At 44.8% G+C, this 22064-nt stretch overlaps 2 protein-coding genes and 1 pseudogene across 2 annotated transcripts; 2 read left to right on the top strand and 1 right to left on the bottom strand.

Annotated features, from left to right (window-relative positions):
- Window positions 1-8: 8 nt before the first annotated feature.
- Window positions 9-5859, top strand: LOC144517730 (serpin A3-5-like). Its single transcript, XM_078249855.1, has 5 exons — window positions 9-588; window positions 724-794; window positions 945-1138; window positions 5423-5570; window positions 5653-5859. The coding sequence occupies exons 1-5, from the start codon at window positions 9-11 to the stop codon at window positions 5857-5859; spliced, it is 1200 nt and encodes a 399-aa protein (XP_078105981.1).
- Window positions 5860-11383: 5524 nt separating this feature from the next.
- LOC144517729 (hibernation-specific plasma protein HP-55-like) lies at window positions 11384-13021 on the top strand (annotated as a pseudogene).
- Window positions 13022-15206: 2185 nt separating this feature from the next.
- On the bottom strand, window positions 15207-16850 carry LOC144517728 (hibernation-specific plasma protein HP-55-like). Its single transcript, XM_078249853.1, has 5 exons — window positions 16274-16850; window positions 16076-16146; window positions 15750-15943; window positions 15493-15640; window positions 15207-15413 (listed from the first exon to the last, which is right to left on the bottom strand). The coding sequence occupies exons 1-5, from the start codon at window positions 16848-16850 to the stop codon at window positions 15207-15209; spliced, it is 1197 nt and encodes a 398-aa protein (XP_078105979.1).
- Between the last annotated feature and the right edge of the window lie 5214 nt (window positions 16851-22064).

Below are 22064 nucleotides of genomic sequence, written 5' to 3'. Positions count from 1 at the left end.
AGTTCACCATGATGATGCATACAGCCGTGGGTCTCTGGGTCCTATCAGCGGTGATCTGCGTCTGCAGCGCCAACAGCGTCTCCCTGGTGAACGAAGCAAACAAAGAGTTTTCCTTCCGGCTCTACAGGAAGTTAGCAGCTCATGCTGACTCACAGGGAGAGAATATCTTCTTCTCCCCGTTTTGTGTGTCGGCCGCCTTGGCTATGTTGTCCGTGGGAGCGCAGGGGGTGACGCACCGTCAGCTTTTCAGTGGTCTGGGTTTCAACACCTTCCTCCTGACGCAGACCGACGTGGACCGGGCCTTTCAGACGTTCCTCCAGAGGGCCAACAACACATCTCAGCAGGACGCTAGCGAAGGGACCGCCGTGTTCGTGGACAACAGCTTCAAGCCAAAGCCGGAGTTCCTGCAGACCCTGAAGCAGTCGTACTTCGCAGATGGGCTCAATGTGGACTTCACCAAAACCACAGAAAGTGCTGATATCATCAATAAGTACGTGGAGGAGAAGACCAACGGGAAGATTGACAAGCTGGTGGAAAGCCTGGATCCAAACGCAGTCATGTATCTCATCAGCTACATCTACTACAAAGGTAAGAAGGTCCTGTGGGATGAGATCTAGTCAGTCTGTAATCTATTGTAGTAATGTAAGATCTGTTTACATATTTTGAGGTTGCGTTGAACATATCAAACCACAAGTTTTGTGTATTATTTCTGCTCACTAACAGGAAAGTGGGCGACTTCGTTTGACCCAAAGCTCACCGAGCAGGACGACTTCAACGTGGACGAGAACACCAAGGTTCAGATTTTCACTCTTAATTCATAAATGATTTGAGTCCCAGTAATTAACAGGGACGGAGCCGGACATCGTAAACATTTGGGGTTCACCCCATACCTAGAGCGGGCATCTGTTGGGAATTCATTTACTGTATGTATGGTCATCGTCCAGGTTCCAGCTGTCATGATGAATATGGAGGATAGTTTCAACGCCTATCAAGACCACGAGCTGAACGTGATGGTCCTTCAGCTCCCCTTCAACAGCGCCTACTCCATGCTGCTGATGTTGCCTGATGTCATGTCAACGCTGGAGAACGCCATCTCCCCGAACCACGTCACCAAATGGTTGAAGGCTATGAGACTCAGGTTGGGACAATCTTAATGTGTTCTAATATGTGGAAGGTTTGACACTGAATAAGGTACCCAGCTTTGTCCTTTCTGATAGAGGCAAGGCAGCTTTATTTGTAGAGCACATTTCAGCAACAGTGCTTCACATGAAAACGGATAAAATACGAGAATAAGTACAGTGCAGTATAAGAAATTAAACATTGAAGAGCAGTTAAAACAGCAATTTTTTTTTGGAAAGCCAAGGCTTTTTGACCAACATGACAGATATCTCCAGCAGTCCGGTCCATATCGTCTAACCATCTCACCCACTATGGGTCCAGATGCATCGCACGGCTTTGAGGTTTCATTCCCCATATTTACAGAAGCTTTTCTTGAGTATACTCTTATCTTTTTCGATGGGTCGTCACCGCAAAGCTTAGTTCTCTTCGGCAAACTTGTAAAACCCGGTACAGCCCTGCAGACAAATCTTTTAATAGCCAAGAACGTGTTCTTAAACTATTGTATTTCTTCTGCAGTCTGTCTCTAAATAGTCAAGAACTCACTCAGTGTTTTATAGACTTTTTCTTTTTAGGCCTTCTGCCTACATTAGTTCGACTAACTTTTTGACCTGCCCAACGTCGGTCTCTTCTGCCCAACGTCGGTCTCTTCTGCCCAACGTCGGACTATTGTCATGCCTGCATCAGTGAAATAATCGGAGAGCTGTCCGTTTCTGCAAGAGACTGTCACCGGAATAATCACAAATTCAATTATTTGTTTTAGGAATTTCTTTATATGCTTATATAGATTGTTATACAGTGTCAACAATGCAGCTTCAGTATAAGAAATGAACAGTTATTTAAAAGGCAACATCAAAAAAGGTCTTCAGCCTTTATTTAAAAGAACTGAGTTGCAGCAGACCTGCAGTTTTCTGGGAGTTTGTTGCAGATATGTGGAGCATAAAAACTAAATGCTGCTTCCCCCTGTTTAGTTCTGGGGACAACAAGCAGACCTGTCCCAGACCACCCGAGAGGTCTGGGGGCGTTCATAGTGTAGCAGCAGATCAGAAATGTATTTTGGCCCTAAACCATTTTAGTGATTTATAAACCGGCAAAAGTATTTTGAAATCAATTCTTTGAGGCACTGGAAGCCAGTGTAGAGACTTCAGAACTGGAGTGATGTGATCCAGTCTCTTGGTCTTAGTGAGGACTCAAGCAGCAGTGTTCTGAATCAGCTGCAGCTGTCATTTATTTTCTTTTTTTCTTTTGGGGAGACCTGTGAAGACACCGTTACAGTAGTCAAGTCTACTGCAGATAAAAGCATGGACAAGTTTTTCCAAATCCTGCTGAGACATAAGTCCTTTAACCCTTGATCTAGTCTTAAGGTGGTAATAGGCTGACTTTGTCTTAATGTGGCTGTTGAAATTCAGGTCTGAGTCCATGACACACCAAGGTTTGTGGCTTTGGCTGTTTTTAACATTATCGTTTGAAGCGGAGTGCTGACTGTTAATCGTTCCTCCTTTGCTCCAAAAACAACCACCTCAGTTTGTTCATTTAATTTAAGAAAATTCTGGCACATCCAGTCGTTAATTTGTTCAATGCACTTAGTCAGTTGTATTGGACTATAGTCCCCTGGCGATAAGGTTGTATAAATGTGTCATCCGCATAACTATAGTAACTTATTTAATTTTCCATAATCTGAGCCAGTGGAAGCATGTAGATGTTAAACAGGAGAGGCCCCAGAACGGAGCCCTGGGGAACTCCGCACGTCATATTTGTATGCTCAGATGTGTAATTCCCTATATACACAAAGTAGTCCCCCTTCTTTAAATAAGACTCAAACCACTTTAGTACTGAGCCAGAAAGGCCAACCCAGTTTTCCAATCGGTCTAGTAATGTCATGGTCGACTGTATCAAATGCAGCACTGAGATCCAGTAACGCCAAGACTGAAGTTTAAACACTATCTGTGTTTAAGACGTCATTAAAGACTAACAAGAGCCGTCTCAGTGCTGTGGTCGAAAACCCAACTGGAAGGCATCAAAACGGTTTACTGACAAAAGGTTGAGTTGTTGAGAAACCTTTTTTTTCAATGATTTTACTTAAAAATGGAAGGTTTGATATCGGCCTATAGTTGCTCATTAGTGACGTGTCTAGATTATCTTTTAAGAGTGGCTTAATGACTGCAGTTTCCAGGGCCTGTGGGAAGATACCTGAGAAAAGAGACGTGTTTACGAGCTGTAGCCAAACAAGTCAAAACCTTTTTGAAAAGGCCCGATGGTAGCATATCCTATGAAATTGGGTCATATTGGACTTTGTTTTGCCTGGACACTGTCAACACAGACCCTGTACTTGATATGGAAGCACTGGTTTGTCCAATTTTCTGAATCTTGGTGGTAAAATCATTGCAGGCCTCGGTGGGTAAAAGTTCAGATGCTGCTGGTACTGGAGGGTTTGTTAACCTATCGACGGTAGCAAACAAAGCATGTGAGTTATTGTTTTTGGCAATAATGTCCGAGGAAGGACCGCCTTGCAGTCCTCAGTTCCAGATTATAAATGCGTAGTCTCTCTTTATAGGTGTTGTAGTGGACCTGGAGATTAGTTTTTCGCCACCTGTGTTCTGCTTTTCGACACCATTTCTGTTCTTACCAGTATGGCATTTCTCCATGGAGATCTTTTCTTATCAGAGACAGTTTTTACCTTAATGGGAGCAATAACATTTGTAATCTTGCAATTGTCTACAAGCTCAGTGACCGAGACCCCTGAGAAGGCGGGTGTGGACGAGAAAAGCTGAATGTTTCACTGTTGTCGTCAGTGATATACCGTGTTCTTATTAACTTTGTTTGGACACTTTTGTGCACAGAGATGGTGCCGTTAAAGAAAACACAGGAATGATCAGAGAGCGGCATCAGTCACCACAACCTTGGAAATGTTCAAACCCTTCGAGATAATCAAGTCCAGAGTGTGCCCCTTATTGTGTTTGGGCTCCGTCACATGCTGAGTCAGTCCATAGTTCTCAAATACAACTCAGTTCTTTGGTCCCTCTATCCTGGGGATTGTCAACATGAATGTTGAAATCACCAGCAATAACTACACAGTCAAAGTTAATACAGATTATAGACAGCAGTTCAGTGAAGTCGTCAAAGGATGCACAGTATTTAGGTGGCCTGTAGATAATTATAAATATAGGTCGAGACGGGGACCTTAGCTGAAGAGCCACATATTCAAAAGAAGCAAAGTTTCCATAAGATATTTGAGTACATTGGAACGAGTCATTAAACAAAATGGCGACTCCACCGCCTTTCTTATTTGCTCTATTCTCACTCATAAAACTGAAGTTAGGGGGAGCTGACTCTATAAGAACAGCATCACTGTTATTATAGTCTAACCAGATTTCAGTTAAAGACAGGAGGTCAAGATATAATAAGAATAATCATTGATTAAAAAGGATTTACCCGCCAGAGACCTGATGTTTAGTAAGGCTAATGTTAGTGTTAAAATGTCTTGTTTGTTGGGACAGGCTGTGGCTGACGAGGAATGGATGCTAGATTTGCTAAGTTGGCAGTTACGTGCTTCTTTTTCTTGCTTAGCGGATTCACCATTCTTTTTCTATTGCCTATCCCAACATAGATTGACGAAGAATTGAATACACAGGGCCCAGGCTTGTCCTGGAAAGAGTCATGAGTGCCACTAGGCATGCAGCCTGGGCCCAGCACATATCAGTTAAAGCTTGTTTCATTTTGTACACAAGCATACTTCTCAGTCTGGTGAGAAGGAGTTAGCTGCCGTCCTTGAGGGGGCAGAGGTGCCTGGCGTTTTACTTTCAGCGGTTCAGTCAAAACGGGGTCAGTTTGATGCTGGGGGCGAATGATGGGAGAAGGTAGTGGGGCAAACTTGATTCCAGCATCTACCAGCTGCTCCATCCGGTCAGTGAACCCCAACATGTGGCAGGGGAAAAGGCGTCAGGGTTGGTAAGGGGGTTTGAGGAGTGTTGGACGGGTGAAAAGGGGGTTGAGATTTCTCGTCTCCATTCTGTGGTCCTCTGTGATCAAATCTTTGCTCAGGTGGGGGCTGTGGTGGATCACTGCCGCACTTTGTTGTGTCTTCCTCTTGTTTTGTTTTATCTTGTCTCGAGACTGTCCTCCCCCAAAAAATGGAAATATGCTGGCTCTATACACGCTAAAAGTACGTAGTAGTATGGGTTTGGTGATTTCGGGGCTGTTTCATGTCAAAATCTTACTCTTTAACAAAGGTCTATCTCTGTAGGGATCCTTAATGTTGAATAATCTGAGTCTGTCAATGTTTGTGTGCCCCCCCCCAATGTTTTAGGAGATATGATGTATATATTCCAAAGTTCTCCATCAAGACTTCCTACAACCTGAATGATGTGCTGACAGAAATGGGAATGACAGACATGTTTGGTGGTCGTGCAAATTTCAGAGGCATTTCAGAGGAGCAAGGACTGGCAGTCTCAGAAGTAAGTAAACAGAGCATATGTTTTGTTATTTCACACATCTTCCATTCGTCTGTTCTCTTACTTACTCTGCGTTGCGCCGCAGGTTGTGCACAAAGCTACGCTGGATGTGGACGAAGCCGGAGCCGAAGCTTCAGCTGCCACAGGCATCAGCATCATACGGATGTCTGACCCCCTGGCCCCTGACCCAGTCCCTGTGTTGAAGTTCAATCGTCCATTCATGGTCATAATCGCTGAACGCAACACGGAGGAAATCCTCTTCTTGGGCAAGATTATCAACCCAACCATCTGATGGATCACCACTTTGTTTGCTCGAGCACAGCTGTTGCAGCTCATATAAAGGAGTCAGAAAAACCTTGTTTGGTTGTCTGTTGCTTCATTGAGAGTGTAAACTGTTTTATATAATCTTTTGAAGGTGTAATGTAGGGATGAAATATGATCAACTTCCATAAACATTTGGTATTCATTTATAAAAGATTGTAAAAGTATAAGAGCTCAAAAGTGACCGCCCACTTTTTGAACCGCTCTGGTTCTGGCAGCGGTGGCAGAAGTGGTAAAATCCTTTACTTAACCCTCATGCCCTCGTTGGGCTTTTCTCTTATATTTTTTTGCTGTTACTGCTTATGGCATGAACTTGTCAGAACCTTTATTTTTGGTCAACATTTTTAAATCCAGTTGTGTTTTTTTTTTTTTATGCTTGATCCATTTTGTACCCTCTAGACGCCTTCGTGGACAAAATTGCCTCATTGACTTCCATTAAAACCACGTCTTTATCTCACTGCCTTTACAGTATTAAAGCATGCATTCTGTAATGTCAGCATTTCATTTTGAACAACCGTGATATTGGACGCAGTCTGGAGCCCTGTTACACCTACCCTTTTTACATGAATTATCTTTCATACAAAGATGAAAGCTGTAGAAACTAAGTACCGTATTTTCCGGACTAAGTCTCATCAGTCAAAATGCATCATGAAGAGGAAAACATGTCACACTGGACTATAAGTCACATTTATTTAGAAATGTATTTCACAAAATCCAAGACTAGACAATCATAGACTGTATATTATACAGTCTATGTACCGTGCACACACAGTGAGTGATACAGAGTGAAATGGTAAGTTGTTAGTGACTTTTACTTGCTTCACTTCAGCTACATTTACTTGAGGTAAAAGGAATATTTTAGTTGGCTATAGAAACCAATAGTCTAGCTAGTGTAAACGAGTGAAATACAAGAAACGGCTCACCTAGTAAGGTATCCAAAGCTCTCTATTCTTTACCATTAATATAGCCTGCTATCTCTATAGTATTAAAACAATCAGTCCCTAAATATAGTGTCACTGTTAATGCTAGTGTACCAGTATATCCTTCAATTCATTGAACAAATGGATACTGGAAGATATTTTAGGAGAGAGAGACACCTTTCCTTTGCTGTAATAAATTAAACAAGTATGTAGATGTTGCCTAAATGTAGACTAGGCTATGTATGAGCATACATAGATACATACATACTGTTATGACCCTGGGGTCATGTGTTGCCCTGCTCTATCAGTTGTTCTCCTGAGTGTACACAGGTAATGAAGAACAGGTGTGAACACCAGATTGGTCCAGCAGAGCTGATTGCTGTCTCCTGATTGGTTGCCTGGAGGACCCATTTTAAGCCTCATTGGACAGGAGCTCTGGAGGAGTGATGGGTGAACGAAGCCTTGTGAAGCCTCTGAAGCTTCTTCCCGATTGTATCGCAAAATGATCCGAAGCATCAAAAACAACACAGTGACATCTGGTGGTCAGTCAGCAGAAATGACTCGACACAGCCAAACGAAGCTACAACATGAACATAGGAGAGACAGAATGGACGCATGCATACGGCATGACATGACTGAATTAAAAATATAAAGCCTATGTTTGAATATAACATAATATAATAATATAAATGACTGTGATTAGGCTGATTTCCATTAAAAGGCTAATCAAAGAAATTGTAAGACACACTCCTAAACCCCGCGATGTTCCAGTGAATTCTAGAGGCCGTTGGTAAGCACGCAGGACATGAATTCATGAATCCATGAATCCATGAATCCAGCCAACCCTTCCGGAGTTTCAGTGACGTTCGAAGCTTCGGACGTCATCAGTCACGTGCTTATTTCAATTTGGTACAAGCTCCAACACTGCTTTGCACCAGTGTGCTTTGCGGGAGTGATACAAGCCTCGTGTCAAACGTCCCATCACTAGTTGTGAGTAGTGTTAACAACCTTCTGTCAAAATGGTTGTTTTGACTTCTTGGACTTGTTATCCTTCAACCATTTTGTTTCATCTGTGAATATGTCTTTCTTTGAATCATTTGCTAGTAGCAGTTTGGTAGGAGTGAGAAGTCCTTTTGTTTGGTTCCCTTTTTCTCCTGTTTGTTACTAGAAGCTTAGGTTAGAGCTTTGTCTTTTATTTATGTTTTGGCTTAGGTAAGTTTAGTTTGCCTTTAGAATAGTTTTGTTTGTTGTGTTGGGGCCTCATCTCCAAAATAAATAGACTGTTACTTTGCAATTCTTTGTCCTGGCCATGTTTGGGAGTGGGAAGAGTGTGGGGGGGCACACATTATGTTGCGTCTGGTTTACCGTGCCCTGCTTGTCGTTTCTGTACTGTACCAATTGTTTATTGAAATAATCCTTTTTATTTATTCTCAATATGCTAGTCAGTTTATTTGTATATTTCTTATATTTATTTTCTGTTTCCTTTGTTCTAAATTGTAGAAACTGCTTGTATAATAATAAAAAATAATAATTACAAGCAGATTCTAGTCCCCTAGTAATCCAGGGTTTGTCTTCATATTTTTTTGTCCTTAGTGTGGTAAATGTAGACATGAATTCATCATAGGCTTTATTTGGGTCATGATTCAAATAGACCTTTGTCCAGCTTTGCTGCCTTAACCCCTCCTTAAGGGTCTCTATGGCGTCAATTTAGCAATTTTGGAGTTTCTCTGTGTATTTTCCTTTGAGAAATGTTGCAGGGTTGCAAACACAGGAAGATGGTCACTTATATCATTGATAAGCAATCCACTTAGTACTCTATTTCCAATTTCATTGGTAAAGATGTTATCAATTAATGTTGCACTGCTGCTGTTCTACGTCCTCTTCTTTCTCAGTTTTAAGCCAAGACTCTGATGCTGCAATTACACTAAACATTGAGAATCGTTTCATATAGTCTTTCATTTTAATGAAGTTGCTATACAGGCTTCTACTGGTAAAGTGTATAATTGACAGTGTACCATCCATTATTATTTTGCTTTTAAATTGTTCATCTGTTTAATACTCACAGGTGCGGCTGATGTTATTGTAGAAATATTTATCAGGATCAGTATTGTTCTCCATGTCATACAGTTTATGTTCATTGAGGTCAATTGTTTCTAGTTTCAAGTTTTCATAGTTTTCATGTGCTTGTGAAATACTACTTCCAGGCGATGTCCAATGAAGTCTGCACACGAAAAAATAAGTGTAGCATTAGCATAGTAAACACGCCACCCTATCGGCAAGGCTCATCGGCAGAAATATTCATATCTGCCGATGCCGATGATGGTCATTTTAAGCTGTTATCGGCCGATACCGATGTCGTGCCGATATCATCGTGCATCCCTAGCATCCATTGTTCAAAACAGGTAATCTGACCTTAGACCTATGTATAGGTCTATACTAAAGCAGTGATTGGTTAGTGTTCAGTTGTATAGTGTTATATAAGTATAATGTGTTTGTACATGTGAAGAGAGTGTGGGTGACCTGGTAAATAAGTGTAGCATTTTGATTGGTTGTGTTTGGAAAAGGAAAGCAAGTCACTTCCTGTTAGATTTTTGTGTCTTAGGTAGAGAACTGTGTGTAGTGTTTTGAAAAACTGAATGAAAGGCTGAGAAATAGCTTCTGGTTTTGGAGATTTGGTGTGTAGTTTTGCACTTTGAGTGAGAGGTTTCAAAACTTGTGTGACATGAAAAGATTTTGTGTGTAAGCAGTTGGAGAAAACTGTAATAAAGTCCATCCATCCATCTTCGTCCGCTTATCCGGTATCGGGTCGCGGGGGTAGCAGCTCCAGCAGGGGACCCCAAACTTCCCTTTCCCGAGCCACATTAACCAGCTCCGACTGGGGGATCCCGAGGCGTTCCCAGGCCAGGTTGGAGATATAATCCCTCCACCTAGTCCTCGGTTCTTCCCTGAGGCCTCCTCCCAGCTGGACGTCCCTCCACCTAGTCCTGGGTCTTCCCCCGAGGCCTCCTCCCAGCTGGACGTCCCTCCACCTAGTCCTGGGTCTTCCCTGAGACCTCCTCCCAGCTGGACGTGCCTGGAACACCTCCCTAGGGAGGCGCCCAGGGGGCATCCTTACCAGATGCCCGAACCACCTCAACTGGCTCCTTTCGACGCAAAGGAGCAGCGGCTCTACTCCGAGCTCCTCACGGATAACTGAGCTTCGCACCCTATCTCTAAGGGAGACGCCAGCTACCCTCCTGAGGAAACCCATTTCAGCCACTTGTACCCTGGATCTTGTTCTTTCGGTCATGACCTCCAGCCTTCATGACCATAGGTGAGGATAGGAACAAAAACTGACCGGTAGATTGAGAGCTTTGCCTTCTGGCTCAGCTCTCTTTTCGTCACAACGGTGCGATAAATTGAATGTAATACCGCACCCGCTGTGCCGATTCTCCGACCAATCTCCCGCTCCATTGTCCCCTCACTCGCGAACAAGACCCCAAGGTACTTGAACTCCTTCACTTGGTGTAATAAAGTCTGCACACAAAAAAACAGTCACTTGCATCCTTCAGCTTGTGTTTCTGTCTATGAAACACCAGGGGGCGCCGTCGGGAAACTATACTGGCTGTGTGCCTTTATTTCGCTTCCAGTGGAGTTGATTTTTCTTTTTAAAAGACTTTATTATTCAAGTAAAAATAGACTTTATAAATCCCAAATTGGGAAACTACTGTTACAGCTGCAAGTTACAGGAGAGACTCACACACAAACACTCACACACACACACACACACACACACACACACACACACACACACACACACACACACACACACACACACACACACACACACACACACACACACACAAAACAACTGTGATGACCCCTCCCACTCAGGTGAGCTGGGTAGGAGACAGGCAGAGGTGTGGTAGTCTACACCTGGTTCACATTTGTTTGATTGACTCTTTGTCCTTTAAAGAGGGCTGGAGATTCAGTTCTGGAGATTTCTCTCAATCCTCACATCCAGAAAAGGTTTGTTTTTGAGATTGAAGTTGAGCTGGTTCGTGACAGAGTTCTCGTAATGTTTAGTTTTTGGGTTAGCCTTTTTTTACTTTAAGTCTAATTGGTATTGCACCAGTTTGAGTTGTTTCTCTGGTTGGAGAGGTAAGAAGCCAGACTGCCTTTCTGAAGTGTGACTGGTGTAATTGCTCGGGAGATTCACACCTCAGTACTTTTAGCGTGTATAGAGCCAGTGTATTTCCACATGTAAATGGGTGAATTAAGTGTTTAGTTCAACCAAACCAGAGTGGTGATTGTTAGAACAGTGGAAAACCAATCCTGCAAGGTTACATAGCAGCCTGGTTCACAACTGCTGGTTACAGCGTTCAGTCACTTGGACACAAATGAATAGGGAAATATAGGTCCAGCTTGAAAAAATACCAGTGTTTATTCAGATATCTCTGAGAGTAACCAAAAAGCCCACATACTCATCAGATTCACATCATAGTAAACTTCAGAAAATACCTCCAGTACAATCAGTTTCCTCATTAAAACAAACAATGCAGCTGAACTTTTGAACTTTTGTCTTAGTTCACCATGATGATGCATACAGCCGTGGGTCTCTGGGTCCTATCAGCGGTGATCTGCGTCTGCAGCGCCAACAGCGTCTCCCTGGTGAACAAAGCAAACGAAGAGTTTTCCTTCCGGCTCTACAGGAAGTTAGCAGCTCATGCTGACTCACAGGGAGAGAATATCTTCTTCTCCCCGTTTTGTGTGTCGGCCGCCTTGGCTGCGTTGTCCGTGGGAGCGCAGGGGGCGACGCACCGTCAGCTTTTCAGTGGTCTGGGTTTCAACAGCTTCCTCCTGACGCAGACAGACGTGGACCGGGCCTTTCAGACGTTCCTCCAGAGGGCCAACAACCCATCTCAGGACGCCCGCAAAGGGACCGCCGTGTTCGTGGACAACAGCTTCAAGCCAAAGCCGGAGTTCCTGCGGACCCTGAAGCAGTCGTACTTCGCAGATGGGTTCAATGTGAACTTCACCAAAACCACAGAGAGTGCTGATACCATCAATAAATATGTGGAGGAGAAGACCAACGGGAAGATTGAAAAGCTGGTGGAAAGCCTGGATCCAAACACAGTCATGTATCTCATCAGCTACATCTACTACAAAGGTAAGAAGGTCCTGTGGGATAAGATCTAGTCGGTCTGTAATCTATTGTAGTAATGTAAGATCTGTTTACATATTTTGAGGTTGACGTATCAAACCACAAGTTGTGTATTATTTCTGCTCACTAACAGGAAAGTGGGCGACTCAGTTTGACCCTAAACTCACCGAGCAGGACGACTTCAACGTGGACGAGAACACCAAGGTTTGAGTTTTGATTTGAGTCCCAGTAATTAACAGGGACGGAGCCAGACATTGTAAGCATTTGGGGTTCACCCCAAACCTAGAGCGGGGATCTGTTGGGAATTCATTTACTGTATGTATGGTCATCGTTCAGGTTCCAGCTGTCATGATGAATATGGAGGATAGTTTCAACGCCTATCAAGACCACGAGCTAACGTGACGGTCCTTGAGCTCCCCTTCAACAGCGCCTACTCCATGCTGCTGATGTTGCCTGACGTCATGTCAACGCTGGAGAACGTAATCTCCCCGACCCACGTCACCAAATGGTTGAAGGCTATGAGACTCAAGTTGGGACAATCTTAATGTGTTCTAAAATGTGGAAGGTTTGACACTGAATAAGGTACCCAGCTTTGTCCTTTCTGATAGAGACTGTCCTCCCTCTCCCCCCTGTTTTAGGAGATATGATGTATATATTCCAAAGTTCTCCATCAAGACTTCGTACAACCTCAACAATGTGCTGTCAGAAATGGGAATGACAAACATGTTTGGTGATCTTGCAAATTTCAGAGGCATTTCAGAGGGGCAAGGACTGGCAGTCTCCGAAGTAAGTAAACGGAGCATGTTTTATTTCTCACACATTCCATTCATCTGTCGTCTCACTTTCTTTGCGTTGCACCGCAGGTTGTGCACAAAGCTACGCTGGACGTGGACGAGGCCGGAGCCAAAGCTTCGGCTGCCACAGGCATCGGAGTCATCTTGGAGTCTGCCGTCCTGAACCCTGACCCGGTCCCTGTGTTGAAGTTCAATCGTCCATTCATGGTGATCATCACTGAACGCAACACTAAGGAAATCCTCTTCTTGGGCAAGATTATCAACCCAACCATCTGATGATCATCACTTTGTGTTTGCTTGAGCACAGCTGTTGACTTTCATAAAAGGAGTCAGAAAAACTTGCTTTGAGTGTAAAGGTTTTTTATTTTGTCTTTTGAAGGTAAAATAATGTAGGAATAAAATATGATCAACTTCCATAAACATTTGGTATTCATTTATAACCGCTCAGATTTAAAAAATACAATAGAGCTCAACTGTGACCGCCCACTTCTTGTACCGTTCTGGGTATTAAAATCTTTTACATATGTACTAGTACTACGACAGTGTACAAGTCCTGCATTGAAAAGGTTACTTTAGTAAAAGTCTAAGTATCAGGAAAATGTACTTAATGCAGCTAAATCCTCACATTTGGGAAACTGGGAACAGTTGATTTCGTACAGACTTGTGTCTTTTACAGGAACAAACTGTTTCACAACCTCACAGCTCGGGGTCAGTCTACCTTTGATGGTTTAGACATCGTGGTTAATAATGAAAATACTTATAGAGGAAATGAATTGGATTTTTAAAGTTGATGGGACAGAACTAGAGTGACTGCTCTGGTCAAAGGTTGATGCTACACTGGATTGCTGGCTTGAAAGTGTAAGAAGTAGAAATAGTTGAAACCAAGAATGGGTTGATTTGGTATGAATGTCATTGAGAATTAAAATGTTTGAAAGATGGGCAACACATTGATAGAAAGGTGTGACTAAACTGGAAATCATGTAAAATGTGTTAAGGTAAAAGATTGTCATGACTTGTGTTATTTTTACTGAGATGAGGCTCTGGAGCGCCTTTAAATGCCTCACATCTTCAAAATGAAATGCTGTCTCCTTAAAAATACTAAGCTATTAACAGCTTAGCATACTATGCACTAAAAAGGTATGTAAAGGCTTTAGGCTGCCCTACACTTTATTGTAGGCCCAGTTTAATATGCAACTTCATTTCTTACAATAGTAGTAGGGGGTCCCTGCTCCATCTCTCTTTCAGTTAAGGGGACCTTAGCTCTAGAACATTGTAAATGTAGATGTAAGCCTATGAAAGAAAGAGCTGTACAAACTGAACAGTGTGTACATGGTACATCCCAAAATGTACTATTACTATTTGCCATTTGATGCAAATGCTTCATTTTGAGATGTTTATGGCATTTTGAATACAGTGTTTCATTTTGAAGGAGATGTGAGGCATTTAGCATTTTGTGTGTGCAGTTTGGGGAAATGTGTGTAGAGCACAGTTTTGAAAACATGTAAGCAGTTGGAACAAACTAACTCCAGAAATACCTGGAGAATAACAGCAACAGGCCTTCTTCTGCCGGCTACTGTCCTGACATTGTTTACAGTACACACCATTGTTGCACAGGATGTCCTATCTCTCTCACGGTATTAAACATTAAGCGATAGGAGTAACGGTTTTTGAGCTCGAAGCACGAGTTTTAAGGTGCTCCAGAGCCTCATCTCTGAAAAATAACAGAAATCATGGCAACCGTTAACTAAAGTTGGTAACAGAAGTAATAACTTTACCACATTTATGCGATTTCCAGTTTAGTCAGCTCTTTCTAAAGATGTGTTGCCCAACATCTTAATTCTCAATGACATTCATACCCTTCTTGGTTTCAACTATTCCTACACTTTCAAGCCAGCAATCCAGTGTAACGTCAACCTTTGACCAGAGCCGTCACTCTAGTTTTCTGTCCCATCAACTTTAAAAAAAAAAAAATCCATTTCCTCTGTAAGTATTGAGGAGCCATGATGTCTAAACCATCGAAGGTAGACTGACCCCGAGCTGTGAGGTTGTGAAACAGTTTCTGCTCCTGTAGAAGATGCAAGTCTGTATGAAAAACTGTTCCCAGTTTCCCAAATGTGAGGATTTATCTGCATTAAGTACATTTTCCTGATGATAGACTTACTGAAGTAACCTTTTCAATGCAGGACTTGTACACTATCGAAGTAGTACTAGTACATATAAAAGATTTTAATACCCAGAACGGTACAAGAAGTGGGCAGTCACAGTTGAGCTCTATTGCATTTTTTAAAGCTGATTGGTTATAAAATGAATACCAAATGTTTATGGAAGTTGATCATATTTTATTCCTACATTATTTTACCTTCAAAAGACAAAATAAAAAACCTTTACACTCAAAGCAAGTTTTTTCTGACTCCTTTTATGAGATGCAACAGCTGTGCTCAAGCAAACAAAGTGATGATCATCAGATGGTTGGGTTGATAATCTTGCCCAAGAAGAGGATTTCTTTAGTGTTGCGTTCAGTGATGATCACCATGAATGGACGATTGAACTTCAACACAGGGACCGGGTCAGGGTTCAGGACAGCAGACTCCACGATGACTCCGATGCCTGTGGCAGCCGAAGCTTTGGCTCCGGCCTCGTCCACGTCCAGCATAGCTTTGTGCACAACCTGCGGTGCAACGCAGAGAAAGTGAGACGACAGATGAATGGAATGTGTGAGAAATAAAACATATGCTCCGTTTACTTACTTCTGAGACTGCCAGTCCTTGCCCCTCTGAAATGCCTCTGAAATTTGCACGACCACCAAACATGTTTGTCATTCCCATTTCTGACAGCACATTGTTGAGGTTGTAGGAAGTCTTGATGGAGAACTTTGGAATATATACATCATATCTCCTAAAACAGGGGGGAGAGGGAGGACAGTCTCTATCAGAAAGGACAAAGCTGGGTACCTTATTCAGTGTCAAACCTTCCACATTTTAGAACACATTAAGATTGTCCCAACCTGAGTCTCATAGCCTTCAACCATTTGTTGACGTGGTTCGGGCAGATTACGTTCTCCAGTGTTGCCATAATGTCAGGCAACATCAGCAGCATGGAGTAGGCGCTGTTGAAGGGGAGCTTAAGGACCGTCACGTTCAGCTCGTGGTCTTGATAGGCGTTGAAACTATCCTCCATATTCATCATGACAGCTGGAACCTGGACGATGACCATACATACAGTAAATGAATTCCCAACAGATCCCCGCTCTAGGTTTGGGGTGAACCCCAAATGTTTACGATGTCTGGCTCCGTCCCTGTTAATTACTGGGACTCAAATCAAAACTCAAACCTTGGTGTTCTCGTCCACGTTGAAGTCGTCCTGCTCGGTGAGTTTAGGGTCAAACTGAGTCGCCCACTTTCCTGTTAGTGAGCAGAAATAATACACAACTTGTGGTTTGATACGTCAACCTCAAAATATGTAAACAGATCTTACATTACTACAATAGATTACAGACTGACTAGATCTTATCCCACAGGACCTTCTTACCTTTGTAGTAGATGTAGCTGATGAGATACATGACTGTGTTTGGATCCAGGCTTTCCACCAGCTTTTCAATCTTCCCGTTGGTCTTCTCCTCCACATATTTATTGATGGTATCAGCACTCTCTGTGGTTTTGGTGAAGTTCACATTGAGCCCATCTGCGAAGTACGACTGCTTCAGGGTCTGCAGGAACTCCGGCTTTGGCTTGAAGCTGTTGTCCACGAACACGGCGGTCCCTTTGCTGGCGTCCTGAGATGTGTTGTTGGCCCTCTGGAGGAACATCTGAAAGGCCCGGTCCACGTCGGTCTGCGTCAGGAGGAAGCGGTTGAAACCCAGACCACTGAAAAGCTGACGGTGCGTCGCCCCCTGCGCTCCCACGGACAACGCAGCCAAGGCGGCCGACACACTAGCCGGGGAGAAGAAGATATTCTTTCCCCGTGAGTCAGCATGAGCTGCTAACTTCCTGTAGAGCCGGAAGGAAAACGCTTTGTTTGCTTTGTTCACCAGGGAGACGCTGTTGGCGCTGCAGACACAGATCACCGCTGATAGGACCCAGAGACCCACGGCTGTATGCATCATCATGGTGAACTAAGACAAAAGTTCAAAAGTTCAGCTCCATTGTTTTAATGAGGAATCTGATTGAACTGTGGTATTTTTTTTCAAGCTGGACCTATATTTCCCTAATAATTTTTGTCCAAGTGACTGAATGCTGTAACCAGCAGCTGTGAACCAGGCTGCTATGTAACCTTGCAGGATTGGTTTCCCACTGTTCTAACAATCACCACTCTGGTTTGGTTGAACTAAACACTTAATTCACCCATTTACATGTGGAGATACACTGGCTCTATACACGCTAAAAGTACTGAGGTGTGACTCTCCCGACCAGTCACACTTCAGAAAGGCAGTCTGGCTTCTTACCTCTCCGACCAGAGAAACAACTCAAACTGGTGCAATACCAATTAGACTTAAAGGAAAAAAAGGCTAACCCAAAAACTAAACATTACGAGAACTCTGTCACGAACCAGTTCAACTTCAATCTCAAAAACAAACCTTTTCTGGATGTGAAGATTGAGAGAAATCTCCAGAACTGAATCTCCAGCCCTCTTTAAAGGACAAAGAGTCAATCAAGCAAATGTGAACCAGGTGTAGACTAACACACCTCTGCCTGCCTCCTTCTTCATCTTCTTCTTTTTTGTATGGTGGTTGGGAACCAGCTTTTTGGAGCATTAGCGCCACCATCTGTACTGGAGTTTGGCTCATGAGGCCAACCTACACCTTCTTAAATCCTTTTTAATAACCCAGTTATCTTCAAACAAGAAAACAAAAAAAGAAAACAAATGTCACCAGATCCTCTTTGCAGTATATCCTATAAATGTCCATACTTCAAACCTTCAGAAATGAGAACAGCCATGCAACTATCTGATGACTTTTTCAGCATTATAAATCAATCAGACTGTTTTGCACAAAGTGCGCCCCAACACACAACACACACACACACACAACACACACACACACAAACACACACACACACACACACACACACACACACACAACACACACACACACACACACACCTTTTATACATTGTCGTGTTTCTTTAGAAATAAACAACGGACAAATAGAGTCTTTAAACGCTTCAGATGTAAAGGTATTCTCTGTCAAAGTGACGTCAGAATGAATGGGAGTCAATGGGATGCTAACGGGATGCTAACGGGAGGTGATGGCTTGTTAGCATCAAAATGGCGCCATAGGAGCTACGCGTTGTGAGGAGAAGCTGACCCCCTTGGAAAATATGGAGTCACAGGATGTGATGTACGGAGATGAAGTGCCCAAAAAGACCGCCTTCTTTGGATGTATCGTGAGCTAAACCGGGTATCACTGTCACCATGTCACGAGTCAAAGCAATAAGAGATTGTTGTAGCAACCAACGTAACCAACTCAGATTAGACTGCTCTTTGGCCGGTGTTTGTCAGTGTAGTCTATATCCAAGATGTTTCATTTCCGGGATTGTTCAGGTTCAGATTGTCGCTCATTTTCGACTGGATGTACGTAACTTTCCTCTTCCTTTGTCTTGGCGTTCTAAACTCCGGTGGGTTTATGAGGACTATGGTTAAAGTGGCTATATGTAACCTTCAGTTTGTCCCTTTGGACAAAACCGGGTCTCACTGTCAACATGTCACGAGGCAAAGAATTAAGAGTTTGTTGTAGCAACCGACATAATAATAATAAATATATATATATATATCTACATATATATATATATATATATATATATATATATATATATATATATATATATATATATATATATATAGTTAGCGACTGGCAGGAAAGCCATAACACAAAAATGGTTACAGTCCGAATCTCCAACAAAGACTGACTGGATCAATATTGTGATCAAAGTATGGAGAAAATTGCTATTTCGCTAAATGAACGGGCTAATAAATACTGGCAATACTGGGGAAAATGGATTGTGTTTGTCACTTTGGGCTGATTGGACTGGGTAGGGTCTCCCAAGGCAAAGTGGTCTCAGGTGAGGGGCCAGACAAAGAATGGTTCAAAAATCCTATGAAACATCGAGGAAGGGATGAAGTGACCCTGCCCGGAGGAAGCCCGGGGCCCCCGTTTGGAGCCAGGCCCAGATGGAGGGCTCGTCAGCGAGCGTCTGGTGGCCGGGTTTGCCACGGAGCCCGGCCGGGCACAGCCTGAAAAAGCTACGTGGCGGACATCTCTCCATCCCATGGGCCCACCACCTGTGGGAGGAACCGCTGGGGTCGGGTGCGCTGCCACATGGGTGGCAGTGAAGGTCAGGGGCCTCGACGGACCAGACCCGGGCAGCAGACGCTGGCTCTGGGGACGTGGAATGTCACCTCTCTGTGGGGGAAGGAGCCGGAACTTGTGCGGGAGGTGGAGCGCTACCGGTTAGATCTGGTGGGGCTTACCTCTACGCACAATCTTGGTTCTGGAACCATACTCCTGGATAGGGGTTGGACTCTTTTCTTCTCCGGAGTTGCCCAGGGTGTGAGGCGCCGGGCGGGTGTGGGGATACTCACAAGCCCCCGGCTGAGCGCCGCTATGTTGGAGTTTAACCCGGTGGACGAGAGGGTCGCCTCCCTACGCCTGCGGGTTGTGGGGGGGAAAACTCTGACTGTTGTTTGTGCATATGCACCGAACAAGAGTTCAGAGTATTCGGCCTTCTTGGAGACCTTGAGTGGAGTCCTGCATGGGGCTCCAGTCAGGGACTCCATAGTTCTGCTTGGGGACTTCAACGCGCACGTGGGAAATGATGGAGACACATGGAGAGGCGCGATTGGGAGGAACGGCCTCCCTGATCTAAACCAGAGTGGTTGTTTGTTGTTGGACTTCTGTGCTAGTCATGGATTGTCTATAACGAACACCATGTTCGAACATAGGGATGCTCATAAGTGTACTTGGTACCAGAGGACCCTAGGCCAAAGGTCAATGATCGATTTTATAATCGTTTCATCTGATCTGAGGCCGTATGTTTTGGACACTCGGGTGAAGAGAGGGGCTGAGCTGTCAACCGATCACCATCTGGTGGTGAGTTGGGTCAGGGGGTGGGGGAAGACTCTGGACAGACCTGGTAAGCCCAAACGGGTAGTGCGGGTAAATTGGGAACGTCTGGAGGAGGCCCCTGTCCGACAGACTTTCAACTCACACCTCCGGGGGAGCTTTTCGTGCATCACTGTGGAGGCTGGGGGCATTGAACCCGAGTGGACAATGTTCAAAGTTTCCATTGCTGAAGCTGCGGTGAGGAGCTGTGGTCTTAGGGTCTTAGGTGCCTCAAGGGGCGGTAACCCACGAACACCGTGGTGGACACCGGTGGTCAGGGAAGCCGTCCGACTGAAGAAGGAGTCTTTCCGGGATATGTTATCCCAGACGACTCCGGAGGCAGTTGCAAGGTACCGAAGGGCCCGAAGGGCTGCAGCCTCTGCTGTGAAAGAGGCAAAGCAGCGTGTGTGGGAGAAGTTTGGAGAAGACATGGAGAAAGACTTTCGGTCGGCACCAAGGTGCTTCTGGAAAACCGTTCGCCACCTCAGGAGGGGGAAGCGGGAAACCATCCAAGCTGTGTACAGTAAGGATGGGACGCTGTTGACCTCAACTGAGGAGGTAATAGGGCGGTGGAAGGAGCACTTTGAGGAACTCCTAAATCCGACTAATACGCCCTCTATGGTAGAGTCAGAGCTGGAGGATGAGGGGGGATTGGCATCAATTTCCCTGGTGGAGGTTGCTGAGGTAGTTAAACAACAGGAATTGATGAGAAATGATCCAGAAATGCTTAAAACTCTGGGTGTGGAGGGGTTGTCTTGGTTGACACGCCTCTTCAACATTGCGTGGAAGTCTGGGATGGTGCCTAAAGAGTGGCAGACCGGGGTGGTGGTTCCACTTTTTAAAAAGGGGGACCAGAGGGTGTGTGCCAATTACAGGGGTATCACACTTCTCAGCCTCCCCGGTAAAGTCTACTCCAAGGTGCTGGAAAGGAGGGTTCGGTCGATAGTCGAATCTCAGGTTGAAGAGGAACAATGCGGATTCCGTCCTGGTCGTGGAACAACGGACAAGATCTTTACTCTCGCAAGGATCCTGGAGGGAGCCTGGGAGTATGCCCAACCAGTCTACATGTGTTTTGTGGATCTGGAGAAGGCGTATGACCGGGTGCCCCGGGAGATACTGTGGGAGGTGCTGCGGGAGTACGGGGTGAGGGGCTCCCTTCTCAGGGCCATCCAATCTCTGTACGACCAAAGCGAGAGCTGTGTCCGGGTTCTCGGCAGTAAGTCAGACTCGTTTCAGGTGAGAGTTGGCCTCCGCCAGGGCTGCGCTTTGTCACCAATCCTGTTTGTAGTATTTATGGACAGGATATCGAGGCGTAGTCGGGGTGGAGAGGGGTTGCAGTTCGGTGGGCTGGGGATCTCGTCGCTGCTTTTTGCAGATGATGTGGTCCTGATGGCATCATCGGCCTGTGACCTTCAGCACTCACTGGATCGGTTCGCAGCTGAGTGTGAAGCGGCTGGGATGAGGATCAGCACCTCTAAATCGGAGGCCATGGTTCTCAGCAGGAAACCGATGGAGTGCCTTCTCCAGGTAGGGAATGAGTCCTTACCCCAAGTGAAGGAGTTCAAGTACCTTGGGGTCTTGTTCGCGAGTGAGGGGACAATGGAGCGGGAGTTTGGTCGGAGAATCGGCACAGCAGGTGCGGTATTACATTCAATTTATCGCACCGTGCGCTGAGAGCTGAGCCAGAAGGCAAAGCTCTCAATCTACCAGTCAGTTTTTGTTCCTACCCTCACCTATGGTCATGAAGGCTGGGTCATGACCGAAAGAACAAGATCCAGGGTACAAGCGGCCGAAATGGGTTTCCTCAGGAGGATAGCTGGCGTCTCCCTTAGAGATAGGGTGAGATGCTCAGTTATCCGTGAGGAGCTCGGAGTAGAGCCGCTGCTCCTTTGCGTCCAAAGGAGCCAGTTGAGGTGGTTCGGGCATCTGGTAAGGATGCCCCCTGGGCGCCTCCCTAGGGAGGTGTTCCAGGCACGTCCAGCTGGGAGGAGGCCTCGGGGGAGACCCAGGACTAGGTGGAGGGATTATATCTCTAACCTGGCCTGGGAACGCCTCGGGATCCCCCAGTCGGAGCTGGTTAATGTGGCCCGGGAAAGGGAAGTTTGGGGTCCCCTGCTGGAGCTGCTACCCCCGCGACCCGACCCCGGATAAGCGGATGAAGATGGATGGATGGACTTTGGGCTGATTAATGATCATTTACTGCATTGAACTGACACGTATTAG

Source organism: Sander vitreus, chromosome 5 (assembly GCF_031162955.1).
Source record: "Sander vitreus isolate 19-12246 chromosome 5, sanVit1, whole genome shotgun sequence".
Lineage (NCBI taxonomy): Eukaryota > Metazoa > Chordata > Actinopteri > Perciformes > Percidae > Sander > Sander vitreus.
The sequence above is the reverse complement of the archived record's forward strand: the minus strand, read 5'-3'. Positions and strand labels throughout refer to the sequence as shown.

Coding starts and splice junctions, on each gene's coding strand:
- LOC144517728 (XM_078249853.1), bottom strand. CDS start 16,850: ATGATGATGCATACAGCCGTGGGTCTCTGGGTCCTATCAGCGGTGATC. Junction 15,944..16,075: donor ACGTGGACGAGAACACCAAG/GTTTGAGTTTTG, acceptor GTCATCGTCCAG/GTTCCAGCTGTCATGATGAA. Junction 15,641..15,749: donor TTGAAGGCTATGAGACTCAG/GTTGGGACAATC, acceptor CCCCTGTTTTAG/GAGATATGATGTATATATTC.
- LOC144517730 (XM_078249855.1), top strand. CDS start 9: ATGATGATGCATACAGCCGTGGGTCTCTGGGTCCTATCAGCGGTGATC. Junction 1,139..5,422: donor TTGAAGGCTATGAGACTCAG/GTTGGGACAATC, acceptor CCAATGTTTTAG/GAGATATGATGTATATATTC. Junction 5,571..5,652: donor AAGGACTGGCAGTCTCAGAA/GTAAGTAAACAG, acceptor GTTGCGCCGCAG/GTTGTGCACAAAGCTACGCT.